This window comes from Vanessa atalanta, chromosome 19, assembly GCF_905147765.1.
Source record: "Vanessa atalanta chromosome 19, ilVanAtal1.2, whole genome shotgun sequence".
Taxonomy (NCBI): Eukaryota; Metazoa; Arthropoda; class Insecta; order Lepidoptera; family Nymphalidae; genus Vanessa; species Vanessa atalanta.
Window position 1 is genome coordinate 9397783 of NC_061889.1, and position 25134 is coordinate 9422916.

At 33.4% G+C, this 25134-nt stretch overlaps 1 protein-coding gene across 3 annotated transcripts; it reads left to right on the forward strand.

Annotated features, from left to right (window-relative positions):
• Positions 1–402: 402 nt before the first annotated feature.
• Positions 403–21166, forward strand: LOC125071406 (chitinase A-like). Of its 3 annotated transcripts, none has more exons than XM_047681636.1 (2): positions 403–473; positions 19385–21166. In XM_047681636.1, exon 2 carries the CDS (start codon positions 19393–19395, stop codon positions 21061–21063), a length of 1671 nt encoding a protein of 556 aa, XP_047537592.1. In that variant the 5' UTR covers positions 403–473; positions 19385–19392; the 3' UTR covers positions 21064–21166. The 3 variants fall into 3 exon arrangements, with proteins under 3 accessions (XP_047537592.1, XP_047537593.1, XP_047537594.1); XM_047681637.1 differs by having other exon boundaries at positions 438–532; XM_047681638.1 differs by lacking the exon at positions 403–473 and adding an exon at positions 541–650.
• Positions 21167–25134: the final 3968 nt, after the last annotated feature.

Sequence of the window (25134 nt, forward strand, 5' to 3'; positions counted from 1 at the left end):
TTGGTAAGAAGTTTTGGAGGGTAGGCTATATAATGCTAAGGTATTTCTAATTCTTATACTTGTCATTCAAACATTTCAATATATTTACACTCAAACTTGATCGTAAAATTGTACTATTACTCAAACGGGGGTGAATTTGAATAACAATATACAATATACAACATATATCGCGCTTATAATCATTGATCCTGAAGTCCAACCACATGATAAATTTATATCTTTTTATAGCTTAGATGGAGAATAAACGTTCAAAAATTGGCTCGTTTATTTTGTATATATAATTCAAAATTACTGAGCTCAGTTTTTTACGCCACGATTTTTGTACCAGAGAGCAAGGCATCCGCGGATTCTATGCGCGTACGCAATACAAATGCGAGCCCTTGGGAGTGATTCAGTGCAGTTTTCCTGGACACCATTGTGGTCATAGCTTTAGTAGCGGCGGGCCTGCGCACGCGCAACTACGACACTCATAGGTGACTATTGTGTTAAAATCGATTGTTCGACATAAGTGTTATTGTTAGTGCCTGGTTTTGTAAGTTGAACTGTTCTTTTTTAATCCGGTTTAAACTAGTTTATTGGTTATATTTTGAGTGTAATTATAGTTCGTTGTACATTTCGTTTGTATTAAGGATTTAACTGACTTGTTGATGGTGATTGTTTGTTTTTTAAAACTCGTAATTTATTTAACGATAAAATTTCCTGAGATAAGAATTAAATTGAAAGAATTTATTTCATCTTTCGTACCGTTAAGATTACAGTTATTTGTCCCTTCGATTGGGAGCAAGAAGGGGCCAACTGCCTCTTAAATCTGATAAACGTTTTGCTATTCAAAATTCAACTTTATTACCAAGCAGTAAAGGAATAAAGTATTTTCTTATATATATAAATAAGTTTGCATATGTAACGTTTAGATACGAAGTGGTCATTGACCTCGAGTGAAAACAATTTCCGTATAAACATGCGTTTTTTACATGATAATATTTATTAAATAACCAAACAGATCTTTTGATAAATATAACTTTTTGTAACCGTTATAATTTAAGCTTATGCACCTTGCCTCGTTTGTCGTTTTTTTTTTAAAGAGACCTCATTATATCTGAAGATACTCTTAATTCTTCATAAGAGGTTTAATTATTAACGTTTACATACAATAGATACAAGATCTTATTTTGCGTGATGTTCAAATAAACGTATATTATAAAGTTTTATAATAAATTATATTTGCTACATAGACCCCAGTAAACATTTTTTTTGTTTTAAAGTCTTAAATTCATATATTATTAAATTCAACCATTTCTTATTACAGCCCTATGTGAATAAAAACACGAGGGTCTCCTATAAATTTTAAGTCTATATTTTTATTTTTAATATGTTTATTGATAGTCTTTTCAAACTTTTAACTTAATTTTTTTTTACGTTAAATTAAGTTACGTATTATATTTAATTAATTTATTATGTTTAATTAAATATACATAAAACATTGTAGGAGAGGAAATTGAATAGGGCTAGAATAGGAAAGGAATTATTGTGTTGTTGTTGTCATTTGGAAATAATTTTACTTGGTGGTAGGTCTAAGAGCAAAACCCTTTGGGGGCTTATCCGTTCATTATACATTCAACCGTCAAACAGCAGTACTTAGCATTGTTCTATTCCGGTTTGTAGGGTGAGTGAGCCAGCGTAACTACAGGCACAGGCATAAGTTACTTCCGAAGTTTAGTGTGGCAAGTACAATTAGCAATGTAAGGGTTAATATTTCTTACATCGCCAACGTTTACTGGCGGTGTTGACCACTTACCATTTTCCGATCAACCCATCTATCAAAATAAAATAAATACCATAATTATAGTTTGTGTTGTACTAACCTATGCATATATTTTAATTTTGTTTCCTAATTTAGATTTTTCATGATTTACATATTGAATTACTTAAATATATTTACAAGCAATTAGGTTCTGTTAAACTTAACCGACTGGACTCATGACACGACATAGTTTTAAAAACGTAAATAAAAAGCAAAAATAAACAAAGAGTCCACGCAGCGCATAAACGCTACGAAAGTTAACCTTTTTCGTAAACAACGTATGTTTTGGGAACGTTGCATTTCAAAACGGAAATTCTCGTACATTTAAATATCGATATTTATATTTTACATTTGTCCTGCCAATGTTGTTACACTTAACAATTACTTACAAGTACAGACTATAGTCATATCATACTATACAATTACTTTAGCGGCCTGTAACTGGCCACTGCTGGGCTATCCCCTAGCCTCCTCTCCTTTGAGGAGAGGGTTTGGATCATATTCCACCACGCTGCTCCAATGCGGGTTGGTGGAATACGCATGGGGCAGAATTTCGTTGAAATTAGACACATGCAGGTTTCCTCGCGATGTTTTCCTTCACAGCCGAGCACGAGATGAATTATAAACACAAATTAAGCACATGAAAATTCAGTAGGGCTTGCCTGGGTTTGAACCCGAAATCATCGGTTAAGATGCACACGTTATAACCACTGGGCCATATCAGCTATTCAATTAATTCAATAGATATATTCGTTTTAAATTAAACTACACTAGTCTTACACGAATTGACTCGCATTATTTTTACGTGATAAAACGCCGATGACCTACAAACGACATGCAAAACAATCACGTCGATCTATTGTTTTCTAGCTGTGAAAAAAAAAACCATTAAACACACTTTCGATTTAATATTATCATTTAAGAATTTCAACGGTTACTTTTGCAGTCAAGTTAAAGATGGTTATAAAATAATGACGTCAGTCAGTGACGTGATGTTATTTTACAAATGTTGTCTTTATCCTGAGGACTTCAATCTTGCTTCATAACAAATTTTATCGAATTCGCTACAGTGGTTTGGCCGTGAAAGAGCAACAGACAGACAGAGTTAATTTCGCATTTAAAATATTATTATATATTAATTAGAAAAACGCTAAATTAAAAAATATAATAATACATTTATCCCTTGAAAATGGCCGTCTAAAAAACAAGAATAAATGTCGGAGGGTTAATTATTAATTATCATAACTGAAACATGAATTCCTCTAGTGATAATAATCAATTATTAGTTAAATTTTAATTATAGATCATAGATTTCATATATAATAACTCTGTTGGTCCGTTACGCTTCCACCATCGAACCACTAAAGTGAAATTGTTGATGTTAAGTATAAAGGAATCTTATACTACTTTTTTTATGGCATTGTTTGGCGGACGAGCGCATATGGGCCACCTGATGATAAGTGGTCACCACTGCCCATAGACAAAGGCGCTGTAAGAAATATTAACCTTTCCTTACATCTAACTGAGATGTTACGTCCCTTGTGCCTGTAGTTGCACTGGCTTACTCACCCTTCAAACCAGAACACAACATTACTGAGTACTGCTGTTTGATGTTAGAATATATGATGAGTGGGCGTTACCTACCCAGACGGGCTTGCACAAAGCCCTACCACCAAGAAAATATAAAAATTTTATACTCAACTATTAACAATGAACCCGTAAAACGTCAGCGAATACGCGGGCGACAATTAGAATTATTCTACGAGTAGTTGCGTTTATGTTCGTTTAGTATCATCCGCTTTAAATTAAGACTATTGACGTGACGTGAGAATTTCATGGTACTAAATTTATTTAATTAAATTACAACAGTACAATTACTAACTAGTATTGTTGACAGTTAGTAATTAATTCGATTTTTGAATGTCATAAGTCAAAAGTGACATTTAATACGTACCAATTAAAGTCCTTTTTACAATGAAACGATAGTGGTTATTTAGTAAGTAGTAAGTTCTATATATAGAACAAAAATGATTTAAATTTAACTAAACGTGTTAAATTACATAACCGAAATAATTCCATTGTATTGTAGGAAATAGAGATTGTTTAAATTTATTTATTATTAGATAAATTATATCAAAATCCATTGGCTTTTTGACGGTTGCACGTATTTCGAATAAAACAATTATTATATTTGAGATTTAAAGAAAAACCAGTCAAGTTTGTATCGCTAAGTTGATTTGTATATTGTAACCGATTTATATATTTAACTCGCAATCCCCCCCGGCTTCGCACGGTTGCCAATTATTAATAAAGATAATGATAGGGAACTCAGGAATGACTTTGACTCCGCAAAGTCAATAAATCAATCTTGCCTTTGCTCAGATAAAAAAAAAAAAACATCTTAAAGTTGATATGCAGACGCTTTATCAGTAACTGCAATCTTTATCCAAGGATTAGAACGCTTTTGAATCGTAACAAGATTCAATATATTAAAAGTAACATCCGTAATATGTCCATAACATGTTCAAGCCCCGACAATTTTTGTTTATAATTCATGTTGTGTTCGGGGGTGAATTAAGACATCATGGGAGAATTGGAATTGCGTGGTGGAGTTAGCCCCAATTCTCTCATAGAAAAAGGTCGTAAGTCCTTTGTATCAACTACACTATTTTGATCAGTAAAGTTTTTAAATAAATATTGAAACTATTGCTATACACTGAGGTCCTTGAATATGATTATTCCATCAGTAGGTACAGACGGTTATATAATTATGATTGTTAATTATTGAAGTTTTACTTCTTTTGGTGCTTAATAAAAAAATGTTGAGAATGAAAGTTTACGATACGCACATAAAAGCATACAAAGTAAAAAGTAAACGATGAAATTGCTCACGAAATATGTGTCGAGTCCTTCGAAACAGACGACTTTTACGATATTTATTTTATTTATATTTTGTTGGAAAAGGACTTACATTTATCACAATAATAATAACAATTTTATTTTTAATAAATAAATTATTATTATTGAATATTTTTATTATTTAATATTGGACAACATCACATACATTACTCTGATACCAATGTAAGTAGCTAAAGCACTTGTGTTATGGAAAATCAGAACTAATGACGGTACCACATACACCCAGACTCAAGACAACATAGAAAACTAATGAACTTTTTCTACATCGACTCGGCCCGGAATCGAACCCGGGACCTCAGAGTGGCGTACCCATGAAAACCGGTGTACACACTACTCGACCACGGAGGTATATTTGTATGCTATTCAAGTCTGTTTTCAATTATGCCGAAGAGGTTGAACGTCTCATGCGCCGTCCATAAGTACACGCACCTTTAAAACCTTTTTACTTTTTAATTTTGTCTCATAATTTCTTCAGATATAGTGTGCTATTTCGTTTCCTTCCTATTTGTTGGAGTTCCCTGCCAAGTATAGTGTGTCTGCACGTTTTCGATAGAATCGAAATTTTTGGAATGCAATTTTCTAAATTATTTACTTGGTTCAATATTGCACATACAATACTAATAAAAAATACACTTGGCTAATTAATCTTCCATGAATAACTATAATATTTACTTTAATTGCACAAAAATTTTGCAAAGAGCTCAATTAAGTTATTTTTCCCAATAGAGGCCAATCGTTGGTCACTAAGTAACAAACGCACACTAGTAAAGTAGTATGATATTTGGCGAGAGTCAAGCGTAACTATCACGCCAAGGTCAAGATTGGCCAATAAAGTTGTCACTATATATATATATAGATTATGTATATATATATATATATATATATACATAATCTTCGTCTAACATCTAACATAAACATGTTAACTATGAAGTATATGGAATTTTAATATTTGTTATAATTATTCAATAATATCTTAATAATATCTTGACATTAGGTAATAAATATTTATTACCTACTTGTAAGTAATATTGTTTACATGGATGCGACTTGGTTGAATGATTATTACGATAATCATCAGTTTTTTGTATTGTTTGTAATTCCATGTCGGCATTGAATTTTATGACTATTATATGTAAATAATTACATTATATGACGACCATACTTTGCTTGTTAATTCTATTTACACTGTCATAATAAAAGTAATGAAGTAAGTACTTTTTAACAACTGTAATGTAACGTTCTATACAGTCGTTTCCCAATTAGATGCCCCCGGATCCCTATGAGAAGGTATTCGATGTTATATATGTTAGATATTATTCATAACGATAGGAAATTCTTGCGGTTTTTTTTAGATAATATTGGATCATGACGTACATTTTAAAAATAGACAAATTTGTTCTACCTTTTTGTCTGTTATAGTTTATGTATTTACTAATAAAAGAACATATATTTTATAAAGATTAATATCATTTATGTAAAGCGCTTTTTTGTCATTGCAAACTTTTTGTAAACCTTTTTATGAATTACAATACTGTAGTATCATTTTGATCTATCACGTAAGGTTCAGCCAGCGTTTTCAATGTAAAATGTTTTCATTTACGACATAACATTAGAAACCACTAAAATTATTAGTATTTCTCTATTATATTATGTATATATTATACATATACAGTTTCCTCACGAATCACTCTATTTATTAAAAAAAAATCATCAAAATCCGTAGCGTAGTTTTAAAGATATTGACATAGAGATAGATAGACTGCGGGAAGCGACTTTGTATACTATGTAGTGATATTAATATTCACTTTGTGGTCGAAATTGAATTTGTCTAGTTGGTAGTATAGTCTGGAAATTGGAAGTGTACACTCTCGTTAAAAGTGCGCAAAGTGCCTCACTTTGAGCACACAGAGTGCTTCCATGTTTGAGCACAGACTTGTGCGCCGTAATATCTCCTGCGTGGTTGTCTGGTACCCCTTGGCGATATCGCCGTCATCCTCATCTATTTATATATAGATCTTTTTGTCATGACATTTTATTTCTAAACACAAGTTACTCTGACACAATCAGCGGTATGGTTACAACAACAGTAACAGCCTGTAAATTTCCTACTGCCGGGTTAAGGCCTTTCCTCCCTTTGAGACAGGGTTTTTTTCAAGCCCGTCTGGGTAGGTACCACCCACTTATCAGATATTCTACCGCCAAATAACCGAACTCTGTATTGTTGTGTTTCGGTTGGAAGGGTGAGTGAGCCAGTGTAATCACAGGCACAAGGACATAACATCTTAGTTCCCAAGGTTGGTGGCGCATAGGTGATGTAAGGAATGGTTAATATATCTTACAGCGCCTTTGTCTATGGGCGGTGGTGACCACTTACCATCAGAGGTGGCCCATATGCTCGACCGCCAACCATAAAAAAAGAGAAGAAGCTTGGTAGATACACGAGTGGTAGAATTTCGTTGAAATTAGACACATGCAGGTTTCCTCGCGGTCTTTTTGAACCCACAATCATCATGGTTAATGTAATCAAATAGAAATATATGCAATCAAGGTAGAAGTAAGACACGATGTAAATATATTTAAATATTTTTTACGTACAGACTCCATCAGCATCGAGCGATTTTATTCAATAAATGTATTCGAAGTAACATTCCTGTCGTTAAGATCTTTGCTGTTCTGAATGTCAAGTACAGACACATACACACATATATAGATATAGTATATTTATTTTAAAGGCTTTGTTAACAAACATAATATATTATCATTGTAAGTATAGATACACTCATGAAGACGTTTATAATCTAATTTGTATTTTTTTGCTATCATTACTTTTAGCTGTCTCACGCACACTAAGATATTCCGTAAGCACGTGCGTCACGCACACATACTAATGTAAGTCTTTAGTGATTTTGTAAATAAATAGATCTATACTTTGTAACTTGCGTTAAGTACCCACTAACATGGTTACCAAGGTTGGTGCATATTGGACAAGGAATGGTAAATATTCCTAACGCCAATGTCTTTAAATCTAGTGTGAAATTTGCCCGCCCGGATATTACATAGAATTTACTGCTGCTGAATCAGAATCTGCTAGTTAAAAATTTGTAGTTATTCCACCACGCTGTTCTAGTAGGGCTTGGTGGTAGTCGAAGCAGATTTTTATCCTCAACACGTAGGTTTCCTCACGATGTTTCCTATCACGTGAAATTTTAGTAGAACGAGGGTCATTTGTTTATGTTATACGTCTAATCGTTTATTAGGCTATTATTGAATTTGTTGTGCGTCTAAATTTTATAACATTGCGTCATTTGATAACAAATAGCCTGTTCCAACCACAAAAGGACAAAACCCAAATAAATAACATTTAACATCAAATTGACGTGATATTATTGGTCGAGCGTGTAACTAATTTTTGATATGCATTATAAAACTTTGGAAGTAAATTTAAAGTGGGAGTTAGTCGTTAAATGTAATTGTATTGTATTATATATAACTAGCGAGCCGCCCCGGCTTCGCACGGGTGCAGTGCTGATAGTGATGGTATTAAATATACTACAGAATGTCTTACAACGTTCACAGTTTTTCAGTCATTAGATAATACAAACCGCTATGTCCGTGCGTTTTAAATCTGTAATATCCTCGAAAATATTCATTTAAATGACATGCTGTAAAGGGCCATATTAATCTATATGAAATGCACAATGTATTTAATGTACTTAATTGGATAAGGATTAATGCTGTATTACTTAAAATCGCTTCGAAAATAAGCCATTAATTCTCGTAAAAAGTAAAAGATAAAACATGGTTATTGTGGATTATCCCTAGCAGATAGACATATACCATCGCAAACTTTATTAAAGACCTTTTTAAGGTGTACAGTATTGTAGTACATTATTTTGATCTATCTGGTAGGTTTCAGCCAGCGTGTGCAATGTAAGCGCAAATAATGTGTTTATTCACGACGTCACTTTAGAAACCTCTAAAATTATCAGTGTTTCTCTACTATATTGTTCATGTATTATAGATATAAACCTTCCTCATGAATCAATTTATCTACTTAAAAAAACCGCATTAAAATCCGTTGCGTAATTTTTAATATCTAAGCATACATACGGACAGACAGCGGTAAGCGACTTTGTTTTATACTATGTAATGATAATGTTATATTTTTCGAGAACTATTAGTAGTTCACAATATAGCTGAGTAACTAACTTAAAGAATACGTACGATTGGAATAGACTATAGTATGCACATTGCTTTTAGCATGTAGTCTGGGTAGGTACCCACTCATCAGATATTCTACCGCCAAACAACAGTACTTAGTACTGTTATGTTCCGGTTTGAAGGGTGAGCCAGTGTAACTACAGGCACAAGGGACATAACATCTTAGTTCCCAAGGTTGGTGGCGCATTGGCGATGTAAGGAATGGTTAATATTTGTGACGCTTATATCAGGTGGCCATTACGCTTGCCGCCAACTTATACCATAGAAAAGGTGTGAGTAACATATACATTATTTCAAATTGTAAGACGTTCGTTAATTAGTATTTGTATGTGAACACATTAATAAACCGAGCTAAAGACAACACGTGGTGCAAATCATTAAAACCCGTACAAACTAAAATCAATCATAACACGTCAACACATAGTTATATTATTGTGATTAATTAAAATTTTTTGTTTTGTTTGTTTTTAATAAATACTTTCGAAGTGTAATATTCACGCCGCATTCATTGGGAATCGAGGCGATTGACCTGAGGAAAGACGCAAATGAAATGATTTTGTTTTTATCTTAAAATACTAACGTAAAGATAAAAAAAAACGGTAAAGAGGCTGATTTTTTCGTTACCTTGCGATTGCAAACTACTAAATTAAATTTACTTATAAATATGTTTCTTAATTGTTTATTATTTAAACTGCAATGTCAAAATGTATGCATTACTTAATAAAATTAATCCTCAAATACCATACCATTGCTTCGAATACAAATTCGTTTCGTATGTAAAACAGTGTTACGTAGAGCCGAACTTTGCTGTCAAGGATAGAAAACCAATAACATTAATTTATATATATCTATATTATATATTATAAGGAGGTATGTGTCTATGTGTATGTGGGGTGTAATCTCCAGAAATAATAATAAAATTAAAAAATAACAGACTAAACGCGTCTGCGTTCAAATAAGAATTCGTTTTTATTTAATTTATAACACTAGTCTGAAATTAATCTTCTCCCCATTTAACGGCAACTCTTTATAACGTCAAAATATACACAGTCCCTTGAGTATCGTTATATAGAGGTAGCACTGTATATATATATATCAAATAACATCATATTATATTTTAAAACGACTTGCATATGTTTTTATTACCTTGTATATCGCGCGTGGAAATGCATTTACGATGCACATGCAGTGGGGGGGCTCACCGGCGTCAAGTTATTAGAATATATCACCAAAAATCCACAAAACCTAATCCGTCTATTCGGCGGACCCAATACCTCAAAGAAACGATTTCTACCAAACAAGTTTTATTGAACTATCATAATTAATCTATACAAATAATAAAATTGGAGTGTCCGTTTGTAATATTAAATACACGGTACATATGCCAAAATAACATTTTTTTACAATTTTTGTCTCTCTGTCTGTCTGTTTGTTCCGGCTAATCTCTGGAACGGCTGAACCGATTTCGACGGGACTTTCACTGGCAGATAGCGGATGTAATAAGGAGTAACTTAGGCTAGAATTATATATAGAATAAAATTAAAATCACGCTACAATATCAAAATAACTTAAATTCAAACAACGCGCACGAAGTCGCGGGCACAGCTAGTTAGGAAAAAAAATCGTAGCCCCGAATAGCTGTTACGGTTATCACGCTAACAAACAGACCAACGATTGTTATCTTAAATGAAGACATTCGTATAATTCGAGACAACATTATCGATCTTAATACGCAGTATTAGTGCAGGGTTAGTATTAACAGTTACCGACGTTCCAACGGTTGTTCTAAACTAGATCTGAACGTGTTAGGTCGCGTACATAATGGCAACCAGTTTCTGCGACTTTTGCATTTTGTATAAATCTATACTAATGGTAGATATGTTTTTTTTTTAAATTATAATGTCTAATTGAAATAACTACTAAATTTATGTTAGATGCAGCGTATTTCGGTTAAGGTTATATATAGTATTTGATAATAATATACCAACCGATTCAAATTAGGACTATTGACGAGACGTACGTGATTTGATCTCGTTTTTTTATATGAAGCTTAAACTATATTTACATTTGTATGTGCATATTGAAGTCTTCAATTTTAATTCTTATCCTTACCAATATTATAAAAGGCGAATGTTTGTATGTATGGATGCTTTTTCTCTTTCACGCAAAAACTAATGAATTGATTTTAATGAAACTTTAAAATAATATAGTTAAACATTAGAATAACACATTAGCTGTAATTTATAAAGATATTTTGTGAATAATACTTGGTAAACGTGACCGAAGTCGCAGGAGACACTGAGTGGTCCTTATTTTTATCTTGGAATACGACGACTTTTACGAAAATTATGAAAAGCGTTATATGACAGTTTTAATATCGATAAACGATCGCGAGACAAATATTGAATTATGGTGTTATATGTATATATATATGAGTTTAATTGTACATATGACTACCATTTATTTATACTAATAAAAAGAAAATATTGATGTTGATCTCGTTTACTTGAATAGAAGTAGGCCAGAATAACTCCGATCATTCGAATTTCAATACCTATCAATAACGTACAGCAACGCGTTGCAAGCAGACAAAGGGTCGAATTCAATGTCATTTTTGTCAAAGTACAGTCAATCACAGAATCTATAGCTGTTCATCACTTGTGTCAGTAATTATACTGGCTCATTCGCTATTCAAACTTGAATACCAATATGAGTTCCGTACGTTTGGTCTATTCAAGTTGCGTGTCTATAACAGCTTAACATAGAAGTAAGACTACAAAGTGAGTAATTAATCAGGACATGCATCTATTTGAATATTGAGTATGATGTTCAATATTACTTATTACTAATGAATTATTAAACATACGATTCGTTTTGCTTACGAATAGTAAAGTCTACGAGCAATAACACAAAATTGTCCCAATAATAAATGTTTCATAATTTTAAGTTTCATATATCCTAATTTATTTTTTTAGTGTCACCTTAAGGGAAGTCACCCCTTCCCATAGATATTGGTACTTTAAGAACTATTAATCATTACAAAAGCAACATCACATTAACAGCCTGTAAATTTCCCAGTGCTGGCCTCCTCTCTCTTCGAGGAGAAGGTTAGGAGCATATTCTACCACGCTGCTCCAGTGCGGGTTGGTGGATTCACATGTGACAGAATTTCGTTGAAATTAGATACATGCAGGTTTCCTCACGTTGTTTCTGAGCATGAGATGAATTATAAACACAAATTAAGTACATGAGAATTCAGTAGTGCTTGCCTGGGTTTAAACCCGCAATCATCGATTAAGATGCACGCGTTCTAACCACTGGGCCATCTCGGCTTAATGCATCATCAACTTTGGGAAATAAGTCGTTATGTCCATTGTTAATTTAGTTACACTGGCTCACTCACCCTTAAAACGGGAACACAACAATAGTTGATGGTATCTAGCGAGCTTGTACAAAACCTTATCAATTGAAAGTCGTTACTCGTAACTCAAACACAAACGGTTAACGTTTAACGATTCGTTAAATATTGGAATCGGGCATAAATGTCATATAGTTTAAACTGAATGGATGTTGTCAGTTAATTAATCTACCGAACCATTGACACAAAACAATGGTTTACCAAAGGTCGGATAATCCTCGACATTAAGTGATATTTATGGAAAATAATAAATTATTTGTCAATATCATTATAATCACGACTCATGAATTTTGCTCTAACGAAATACCAGAAGTATTCTATAAGATGAAACTCGAAACTCACCGCAGAAAACGAACTGTGAAAATGTGATTTTATTTTCATTAGGACAACCGACAGTAGATACAATATTACATACAAAATAAAAAAATAAATTACATTTCAAAATTATCTAGGCAAAAGTTCTACTACTTACAGGTAGTCTCACCATGCAACATTACACAATGTATGTATGTATTGACTATAATAGTTACAATATTTATAGGAAACAAGTATCATAATAGTGTATCACCTTAAATAAATTGTAAACAATTCACGAGCGAGGCACGAAGTGAATTCTTACAGAATCGCACTGCATACGACAAATGTGTTTAAGACGATACGTTACGGATTATCTTAAAGTATCCATCGTTTAAATAAACAACGCAAAAATTTGTCTTTGTGTTTTGATACTTAACGCCATTTTTTTTTAAGAAATTTTGTTGACTCGAAACTCATATAATTACGTATCATAAAATTAGTTTGAATTGACTGTCATTAAGTGAATTTCATTCATAAACATGCGTCATGTACCTATGCATTATATACTCATATATAAAATGTAACCTATGTCCATCCTTGGAGTTCAAGGTCACTTTATACCAAATTTCATCAAATTGAGTGGTTTGGCTGTGAAAGAGCAACAGACAGTCAGACAGAGTTACATTATAATATTAGTATAGATAAAAAAACAGACATTATCTATAATAATTACAAAAGAGTTATTTGTCGGAATAGTAACAAAGTACCTAAAGATAATTAGAAGAAAAAAAAACAAATATCGAGCAAAGTAACGCGTCCTAACTTTCCCTGCACTTTGTCGACCTCGTTCGCGGGTCAACGACACGAACTTGAACACTACGCCCACCACGCATTGTGTGCTAATGCAGGACAACACGTCCTAAATATTCGTGTCACATTTAATTGAACGACATATCGGGTATACGCGATTAAAATCGAGAAAGTAATCTTAGGTTAAGCGATGTTTAACGCAGTTGGTAAATGGATGGGTGACCATTGGGTGACAATAAAATTGTATATTTTGATATTTCGTTGCTGTTTTCTTAAGCACGCTATAAGCAAAACGCTAATATATTTTTGGTAAAAAATAAAAAGATATTTCACCAAATAAACTTAATTATTTGAAGAATTTTGAAATCCACAAATTAAGCACATGAAAATTCAGTGGTGCCTGCCTGGGTTTGAACCCGAAATCATCGGTTAAGATGCACGCGTTCTAACCACTGGGCCATCTCGACTCGGCGGTGAAGGAAAACATCGTGAGGAAACCTGCATGTGTCTAATTTCAACAAAATTCTTCCACATGTGTATTCTACCAATCCGCATTGGAGCAGCATTGGAATATGCTCCAAACCTTCTCCTCAAAGGGAGAGGAGGCCTTTAGCCCAGCAGTGGGAAAATATACAGGCTGCTAATGCTAAAAAAAATCCATATTCAATTCAATAAACATAAATAAAGATTACTTTATCTTTTTGAATCGGTGTAACGGTTTTTGTTTAAAAACGATTCGACAACATTTTAATAAAAAAAGAATAATTGAAACATACATTATCAGATCGTTAGTTAAATAAAAATATGTTTTTTGATTGAAACTTAATTTATTTTAAAATTTGAAAAAAAATGTCCGATCGTTGGGCGAAGGCCTTATCTTAAGAGAAGGCTTATCGCCTTTCCCACCATCACTAACACGAGTATACTCTACATCGGATATTATGTAGCAGAACATATCGATCACAAACACTAACGTCTTCTAACGCCACGCATCAGAGGATATACACACATTAAGCACGTGAAAAATTATTGACGCTTGCTCGGACTCGAACCCGCAATCTTCAGTTAAGGTTTGATCTAACAACCCCCTGGGCTCAGATAAATATTTAACTAGCTGCTCGTTCCGGCTTCAAACGGGCAAAATTCATGCAAAGTTGCTCCTCGAATTTGCCTTAAAGTTGAAATTCCCGAAAATCATTTCTTATCGGATGTCTACGTTATAAAATAAACCTATGTACCAAATTCATATTTACTAGAGTAATTGTTAGTATTTTAACTGTACGTTGATTTGTAAGCAGGGACAGACAATTTTATTTAGTATAGATTTTAATAAGGATATACATAAGGATTTCCTTGGTGGTAGGGCTTTGTGCAAGCCTACCTTTGTCAGTTCCACTCATCAGATATTTAATCGCCGAATAGTAATTCTTTCTATTGTGATCCGGTTTAAAGAGTGACGTAAGTAACGAAAGATAAGGGACATAACATCTTAGTTTTCAACGTTTGGTAGAGACTCTACATTACATTACATTGTGTCCGTCCAAACTATACCAAAAAAAAAACATACCCAGTGACGCATGTAGTCACTGCCTGTGACTGTCACTTTGTAGACGTTGACACATTCCTTAAAACCACATATTCATCCTAAGTCCCAAACATGGAATGTAACTTTGCATGTCAGTTTATTGTTCGTAAGCTTGTTTGTCGATGTTCACAATGGTTCATATAGTTTGATCAGGATATTTTTTATGCGAGAATTAACCATAATTATAATCTAACTAGTGTCCCGTATGTAAGAGGAAGGAGGTCCAATAGTAAGGTGATTTATGTCCTTTTCGTTGGGTTCTTGGAACACAACTTGGAAGCTGAATGGTACACCTTTTGGACGTTAACTATCATTCCTTTGTTTTGTTGTTGTTGTTTTTTTGTAGATTAAGTTAGTTAGTAGTTATAATTAGGTTTTTTTTTTGTTTTTTTTTTGTTTTCTGTAACTTTGAAAACGTGTATGAATTTCATTATGCAAGACAAACTAGGCCAGACAAGCTTTTAATCAAACGCGTGCGTAAATGACATCTTAAAATAACACGTGTGTAAAAGTGCCAAAACGTATACTGATTTTAAAAATGTCAACAACTTGAGTCTATATATAACTTCAAATAAACAATAAACTCGTGCAAAAAACAAGAATGAAATTTAATTTCATCTTAATATAAATTTATTTTGCATAAGCAAGCAAATATCCACATTATATATAAAACATGACGGTGCTTTGAATAATTACTCGTACCTGCTTCATATGAAAGACTCGCGAAGGCACGTAATGGAGCGTTTAATTAATTATTTTTTAATAAAATAAACTTAAGAAATATTATTTAATTTTTCTTTCCTTTTCTTCCTGCGTTTACAATTGTCCTATCTTGGCTGTTAGTCATCTCACACACCTTGTAAGTACAAGCGTCACTGACTCATACTAAAAACGCCGAAAATAATTTACTTTGGAAGGGTGCGCCTTTGCAAGTAATGATATATATATCATTATCTCGATATGTTTATATGTTTCGGTTTTTCAAAATCGAGCGTCCAATTATATTTACACTAAGCGGCCAAGCCATATTTTGAGTAAGGTGTACTTTGTGAAGTTAGGCATGTAGAGTTAGAAGCTTGGCTCTCTAGAAGATCTGATAACTTTTGGACAGTACGAGTTATATAGTCTTAGCGACATTAACATGAATATATTTTTAATGGAATTTATATAAACCATAAAAATAAAAATAAACTAAAATAAGTTATTAAGAAATAATATTGACAAAGAATATTTATTGCGGTTTTTTGGTGAATATCCACCAGATACCGGACTTCTGGGGCGAAACCGTATTATATTAGATTTACATCAAAATCGATTCACGTTAAAAAATTCAATGCCCGAATTGCCTCTTTTCGTAGTAACGCGATATTATTTTATTATGATATTTGGTTGTTAGGCTTGAGATTAAAAGACTTCGAAACCATTTTTCCGACCATCAGTAGGCACAGACTTAATTTTTTTAAAGAGAAGGCTTACTATCCACACAGGCACACACAAAGCCCTACTACAAATAAATAATAAAGATAATAAATAAGTAGTAATATATTTATAATTGACACTAAAATGGGGATGTTATAAGAAGTTCGTCACCTGACTTCCTGTGACGCTAATCTCCAAACACATGGACAGTTTTGAATGCGTTTTTTTTTCAATGAAATCAATTGTTAGTTAGATTTTCGTTGTTTGATGAAAATCTGTACAGTTTTAAACATTATCAGCTTCTCCCACTCGAGATTGGCAACCAAATCGACACGTGTTTGATTTGAATTTCTATCTTTATCTATTAATATAAAAATAGATATACAAATCAAATATGTTTGGTATGGTAACATACATGAACTTCCAATTTGATTTTCAATTTTAACAAGGGCACGATTTTCTGTACTAACATTATAAGATACAGTTATTTTTAATTTGATTTATTAACACATTTAAATCTCATATAAAAAAAAAAAACTTGATAAATAATTTTGATTGATCTGTTGATTTTTGGACGAAATATATAATAATTTAATTGTATTGATTTTAATACCTTTCTAGAAATTTTGCCTATATATTATGCAAAGACTAAATTTAACTCAGGTATGTCCCGATTCTGCGACGCTTTATTCTAACCGGTCCGAATTTAAACTAGCTCATAGTTTGACCGTGAGAATGTGGTCAAGGACATATATAATTCATTTACTTTAGGAGCCGCATTGGAGCAGCGTGGTGGAATATGCTCCAAACCTTCTCCTCAAAGGGAGAGGAAGCCTTAGCCCAGTAGTGGGAAATTTACAGGATGTTAATGTAAAAAAATATATAAGTGTTGTATTGTAAATAAGGATATATTAATCAAGAACGTTTAATGGTGTACAATACAGCTGAGCTCATAGCAAATTGCATGATATACCTATATATATATATATATATATATATCTGATGGTAACCGACGCATACTCCACACCTTTTTATCATATAATAGAGTTATATATAGAAGAATTCTTTAATATAATTGTACTAATTTGGATAGCCTTTTTTTTTAATAATGCTAATGCACAAATTAAATTAAATATATTGGACAACATCACATACATTACTCTGATCCCAATGTAAGAAGCTAAAGCGCTTGTGTTATGGAAAATCTGAAATAACGACGGTACCACAAACACCTAGACCCAAGACTACATAGAAAACTTATGAACTTTTTTTATATCGACTCGGCCGAGAATCGAACCCGGGAACTCGGAGTGGCGCACACACGAAAACGTCTATAAGTCTATAGGGTTTTGTTTTCGTAGAATGATTATCGATTTCTCTTTTCGTGTTTGCGAGTTTTGACAATGAGTTGATCGCTTTATCGTTTAGCGGAAGTAATGAGTCACGGAATGTTATTTTTTAATAGTATTCGAATAAAATTTGAAATGTGGGTTTGTATTTCGAATACAACATAATATTTTTTTTAAATTATTTATTTTGTTTTGATAATGAATGAATGACTGTGACACACACATAGATGTAAATAACACTTAAACTTTCATTTGGTCATCATCATTATTCGTAAGGTTCGGATACATACAAGAAAAGAGGTTTCATAGTTTTGTTTAATAAATTAATTATAAATCAATACCAAAAAAAAAAATTACGACGACAGTTGCAAAAAAGTCGTAGTATTGTACAAAATTATATATTAAATTGGTACAAAATACTTGAATCATACATCATGAGTGTTATATTCGAAATTGATTTTAATCTAATCGTATATGATAAAATAAATCAGCCAGTCGTGACAACAGTTCCCTAGTATGTTAACTTAACATTATTAAAATATATCGTCACTTTCTATTGAAACAATGTGATTTGTTTAAGGAACATTTGAATTCTAATTATAAATATCGAAAAGTCGACTCGAAGGTGAGTTTTATTATAAATATAAACAAAAAACTGGTTGTAAACATCTTTGAATAAAGAATTTATTTCTTTTATAATATTTTGTTTGTCTTTTCTGTTAAAACCAATGGACATATTATGGGTCTTTAAATAGATTAGTACTGGGAATTTCAATTACTAGCCAATGATAGGCGATTAACTATCTTAAGTCAATGTTAACAAAGATAATCTTAAATCATAATGATCAAAGACCCGTTTTTCTTTAAATATATAACGAATATTATATATTAAAATGATTTTAACGAAGCGTTTTTTCTGCTTTTAAAATTACACGGACGCTAAACGGTATACGAGTTGATAAAATCTTAATTAACATATAACAGCAATGTGATCTTTATTGTTTAACCCGTTAAGGCGTTGTTTGTTTATTTACGTACAGCATTTAATACCTTTTATATATTTTAAGGTATAAAGCAGATTATGGTGATTAAATTAGCTCGTTTTAATGTTTGCTTTCTATAAAATGTAGAACTAATATCTTTTGTTGTCGAGATGTTTTTTTTTTATATTCATCTAGTCCAAATATATTTTTTATTACTTTCAACGATGTACCGTTAAACAGTATCCATGTAAATTTTATCTCAAATAACAGTTGGTTTAGTCATAACGGACTCATCTAATTGTCTCGGAAACCTCCGAAAATATAAATCATTAGGTAAAACAATTAAAAAATATCTTTCACCTTGACCGACCCACTAACGTGACTGGGACGAGAAACTGTGCTAATGATTTTATTGCGCGTCTCAAAATCAGTATCGTTTCAATACAGGCTCCTCCGTGTTAGCGGTTGGCCTACAATACTCTCCATATATAAAAGATACCACTGAGATGCGTGTTCAGTACAGAGTCAACGCTTAGATGTAAAGTTCGCGCCCAACTTTTAACTAAATTATTTTCTTTTTAGAACCGGTTATGTGGCAACAGGCGTTGACTTTCGCCTTAGCTGGCCTCTTCGTGATAGCGGAGTGCGGCCCCCCTGGGAAGCCGGCTCTAGGATGGGGAGAGCGTACCTTCGCAATCGTTGAAGTCAACCAGGCGGCAACAGCATACAACCAGCTTGTCACGCGAAAAGAAGCCGCTGATGTTTCTGTTACATGGAACGTTTGGTCTGGAGATGCTGCTGACAGTGCCAAGGTTCTGCTTGATGGGAAACCGGTCTGGACTGGAGCGTCAGGCGCTGCTTCGTCAGCTACCTTCCCTGTTAAGAAAGGTGGTAGATACCAGATGCAAGTGCAACTTTGCAATTCGGACGGGTGCACTTCAAGCGATCCCACGGAGATCGTCGTAGCGGACACAGATGGAAGCCATCTTCCACCTTTAGACTACTCAATGGGAGAGAGAAACAAACCTTTTAAGCAGACTTCAGGAAAGGTCGTAGGTGCCTACTTTGTTGAGTGGGGCGTCTATCCTAGGAAATTCCCAGTCGATCGAGTACCAATCCCTAATTTAACTCATCTTCTATATGGTTTTATTCCAATCTGTGGTGGAGATGGTATTAACGACAGTTTAAAGGAAATCGAGGGCAGTTTTCAAGCGCTGCAGCGCTCTTGCAGCGGTCGCGAGGACTTCAAAGTTTCTATTCATGATCCTTGGGCAGCTTTACAAAAGCCCCAGAAAGGGTTATCTTCTTGGAATGAACCTTACAAGGGCAACTTTGGTCAACTAATGTCCTTAAAACAAGCGAGACCTGACCTGAAAATTCTTCCGTCTATTGGAGGATGGACATTAGCTGATCCCTTCTTCTTCTTTACCGACAAGACTAAGAGAACTCGTTTTGTTGACTCCGTTAAGGAATTCCTTCTAACATGGAAGTTCTTCGATGGTGTCGATATTGATTGGGAATTCCCTGGTGGTAAAGGCGCTAACCCTGATCTTGGTAGCCCAGAAGATGGTGACGTGTATGTTAGTCTTATGAAAGAACTGCGTGAAATGCTTGAAGAACTTTCAGCTTCAACTGGTAAGAAATATGAGCTGACATCAGCCATCAGCGCTGGTTGGGACAAGATTCAAGTAGTCGACTACAGCAAAGCTCAAAACTACATGGACCACATTTTCTTGATGAGTTACGACTTCAAAGGTGCTTGGTCTAACGATACTTTGGGCCACCAAACGCCATTGTACGCTCCACAATGGAATCCTAAAGAGACTTACACCACTGATTTCGGTGTAAAATACCTATTGGCGCAAGGTGTGAACCCGAAGAAGATTATTGTTGGTGTTGCTATGTATGGTCGTGGCTGGACTGGTGTCAATGGGTACACAGACAACAATCCCTTCACTGGTAACGCAACTGGAGCAGTCAAAGGCACTTGGCAAGACGGTGTCGTAGACTACAGAGAGATAGCAAACGAAATTGCACAGGGTAAATGGGAATTCCATTACGATAACGTCGCACAAGCACCATACGTGTTCAGACCTGCCACTGGGGACCTCGTAACTTACGACAACGCTAGATCCGTCATCGAAAAAGGAAAGTACGTGAGAAATAATAAACTTGGCGGTCTATTCGCTTGGGAAATCGATGCTGACAACGGAGATCTCTTGAACGCGATGAACATGGGTCTTGGTAACAGTGCAGCTTGAAGGTCTCGTGTATATTAAATGTGATGCTATTATAAGTTCGTTTTAAGAGAGGTCTCAACTAGGTTTATCAATACGTATTTATATTAAAGACTGGTAAATTTAATTGCAGTTTTATTAAAAATTCCTTATTTTGCATCTAATTTTAAAAGACTCACATATCTGATATATTTGATTAATATAATATAAATTTTTAATCTGAAAAACTTAAAGATAATTGCTAACTGAAATCGTATTCAAACTTAAAATTAATGATTTTGTAAGTATAAATCATATATTTAGACAAATTTGCTTAGTGATGTATGGACTTATTCTGCAAGTATAAATTCAAACTCGACTTGAAACTCGATCATGTAATATTTGAAAGTCATATGACACATCAATTGATATTATAATATTCACTACATTAGCTATAATCCTGTTTAAATGACACATCGAATAAATTAAAAATCAATGAATGTGAACTTTTGTATCTTCATGTTACAATATTGAATGAAATTAAGCTTCTATGGGTTCGATAAAGTTCGCTTCGATCGATCGTCCAGAAACAAAAATATCTTTTACATCAAAAGTTAATTTAATACAAATAGATTTATAACATGGTCTACACGAAAATTAATCGGTAGAATATAAATGAAAGTCAACATTTAACATGTTACGATCGCGTCAAGCATCGACTGCTGGTTTTTTTTCTTCCAGAATAGCTTTGCTGGCGCCGACTACTGCGATATTTTTGTTTAAACGACATCGTTAAATATTGTTTACACTGTGTATGAATCGAGATATCAATGTTAGTGTGGAGCCACGAACCATGCGTGTGTGTAATATAATTTAATATTATACGCCTTTTTATAATGGTATTTTGATCCAACATATGAAAGTATTATTTTGAAAATATCCGTGTTACAGCTATTTATTTAAAAATTAAATTAAATTTAAATGTGATTTGAGAAATATATGTAAACTTGACTTCCTATAATAGTAATTATTAATAGTCCTTTAATTGACTTTTAATTCTGTTGAATATAATTAAGTGTACATATATTTTTTTTAATTACAGAATAAGAAATAAAACTGACAAGCAATTGTTCCATTCCAACAAAGTTTCCATTTTTATGTTTTCATATGAATAAACTTGACAACATTAGTAATTTAAAAGGGGCAAAAAGAAATACAAAGGTATTTATAAACAGTGTTAACTTTAATAACGACACTCAAGGGACTGTCGAATTTTGACGTTATAGAGAGTTGTCGTTGTTGAGAAGAAAAATCTGTATTAGAAGAAGAGAAAGTTTATTTCATACTAGTGTTAGTAATTTAGTACAATAATTCTTATTTGAACGCTATTGCGTATAGTCTGTTATTTTCGTCTCACGTCTTTTGCTGCACTAGTCATTTTGTATAATTTTTTACTTATGCATAGAGGTGCGATATTGAGGCAACTTGGTGATAATAAAGGTTTTTTTCAAAAGTTAATTGAATAAAATTTAGCATTTAATTTCTTACTGTTTAGTAAGGGGAATGTATATTTAATATTAAATTATGAATATACTTAAAATAAATGTCTACAAAAAATAGTCCAAATTAGGACAAGACCTCAGCATTTGTTTATGAGAGATATTTAAACGTGAACTCAATAAAATAAAAAAAAAATACTAATTGAATACGAAATATTTCCATTTTATAAGTGATGAAATCGACAATTTCGTGGCCACAAGTATGCAACAAGTTCCAGCGTGTGGAATAACGGAGCATTGAACACGATCGACCACTTCTGTTTACTTGATAAAGAATATTTGCGATGTAAATATGGCTAAGCTTTCGTTTAATTTTAGAAGGAATAAGTAAAGAGCTTTCTAATTAAATTACTAGCCTTCACTTTAACACCGTGCGGATTGTTAGTCATCCCCGTGCTGTACCCACCATGACATCTGATATATTATGTATTTTAGGACAGTAACTACACTGGGTCACTTTTATTTCCAACTGGGAATCAGCGATAGAAGTAGTGATGAGTGAGGGTAGTAGAAAATAGATGCTCAATATTAAAATATGATAAGATTATATTTTACCAAGTGGTTATAAGATGGAGCAACAAAGATTTTTTTTAATTTATTTTATTTATTTATTTATTTAAAAACTTTATTGACCAACAACAAAAGTTGGAACAAAAGGCGGACTTAATGCCTGAAGGCATTCTCTACCAGTCAACCTTTAGGCCAAACAGAAAGTCATGAAGGCGGTAACAATAAATTTTACAATAAATACTATAATAATAATAATAATGAAACAGAAACATAGATAAAATATTATATATATGCATGAGAATACACATTTATAATTAACAGAGACATAATAGAAATTTTAAAAACAGAGCGTAGTGAGAGAAAGAAGGAGAAACTTAAGAGAGGTTTTTAATAAGATGATCCTGTAAACGACGCTTGAACAATGCCTTAGTAGAAGCCTTTCTAATTTCTACCGGAAGTTTATTCCATAATCTGACAGCTTGGACGGAGAAAGCGTTAGTTAGGAAACCAGAGAAGTGACTGGGAAAAGAGAGAAGGAGAGAATCAATAGAGCGTAGCTGTCGATCGTGATTGTCAGAAAGAAATTTGAATTTATCCTTTAAGTAATCAGGGGAAAGCGGGTCAAAAAGAATAGAAAAAAGAGAACACAGTAGCCGTAAATCTCTGCGTTGGCGGATAGGGAGCCATTTGAGTTCGGCTCGACAGTGGGAAATGTGGTCGAATTTTCGAAGGCAGAAGATGAAACGCAGGGAATTATTTATGAGGCGATCGAGTTTGTTTAAAAAAAATTCATTGAGATCGACATAACACACATCAGCGTAATCGATGATCGGATATATAAGGGCTTGCACTAGCAAAACTTTGGTTTTAATAGGGAGAAAATTTCTTAATCTATTGAGACACCTTAAGGTGGCGGTAACCGAGCGACTAACTTCATTAATATGCACCTTCCAGCTCAAAGTTGAATCAATGTGCAGTCCGAGATCTTTAACATTTTGAGAGTAAGGTATGATATTGTTATTAAACACGATATTTGGCAAAGAAGAAATATCGCACTTGGAAATGATACGCGAACTACCAACAATGATCGCCTGACACTTAGCTGGATTTACCATGATACCATATTTATTAGACCAGTTATATATGTAAGTAAGGTTTTGATTAATTTTATTTACAGCTGAATCGATATCCTCCAACTTAGTATGAATATAGAGTTGCAGATCATCGGCGTAGAAATGGTAAGAACAGTCGATGTTATAAGTAAGAAAATTTATAAAAATAGAAAAAATAATAGGAGAAAGGATGCCACCCTGCGGCACGCCAGCAGATAGGTCAAGCCACCCGGAAAGACATTGATCCAGCCTGACCGCTTGCTGGCGGCCGCGAAGATATGAGGAGAACCACTCCAGAGCTGATGAAGAAAAGTTTAAATGCTTAAAAATGGCAAGAACAATATCATGATCTACCAAGTTAAACGCGTTGGAAAAATCAATAAGGACCAGTATGGTGATCAATCTATTCTCCATACCAATCCGAATATCCTCAGTTACTTTGAGAAGAGCAGTAGCTGTACTATGGCCTGGTCGGAAACCTGACTGATATGAGCTGAGAATATTATTGTTATAAACAAAGGAAGAGACTTGTTGGTAAATACTTAATTCTAAGACTTTTGACAAGAAAGGAAGAATGGAAATGGGTCTGTAGTGATTTAACTGGGAGGGGTTGGAAACTTTAGGAAGAGGAATAACATAAGCTCTACGCCATAGTACAGGGAACTCTCCTGATGAAATAGAAAAATTTACAATGTGAGTTATAGCTGGCAGTAAATAGTCTAGAATAGATGTTATCATATATCGATTAATGCCATCAACACCAGTAGCATTCGATGTGATTGACAGTATAATTTTACGAATTTCTTCATCAGACACTGGAGAAAGAACGAAGTCGTTAAAAGAAGGAGAGGCCATGGCTTCAATTTCTGAAATAGTACGTAATTTAATATTAGGACATAATAGAGTAGAAGAAGAAAAATGTGAGTTTAAACTAT

Bases quoted from the DNA above. Each gene is read 5' to 3' on its own strand.
- LOC125071406 (XM_047681636.1), top strand. From the start codon at position 19,393: ATGTGGCAACAGGCGTTGACTTTCGCCTTAGCTGGCCTCTTCGTGATA.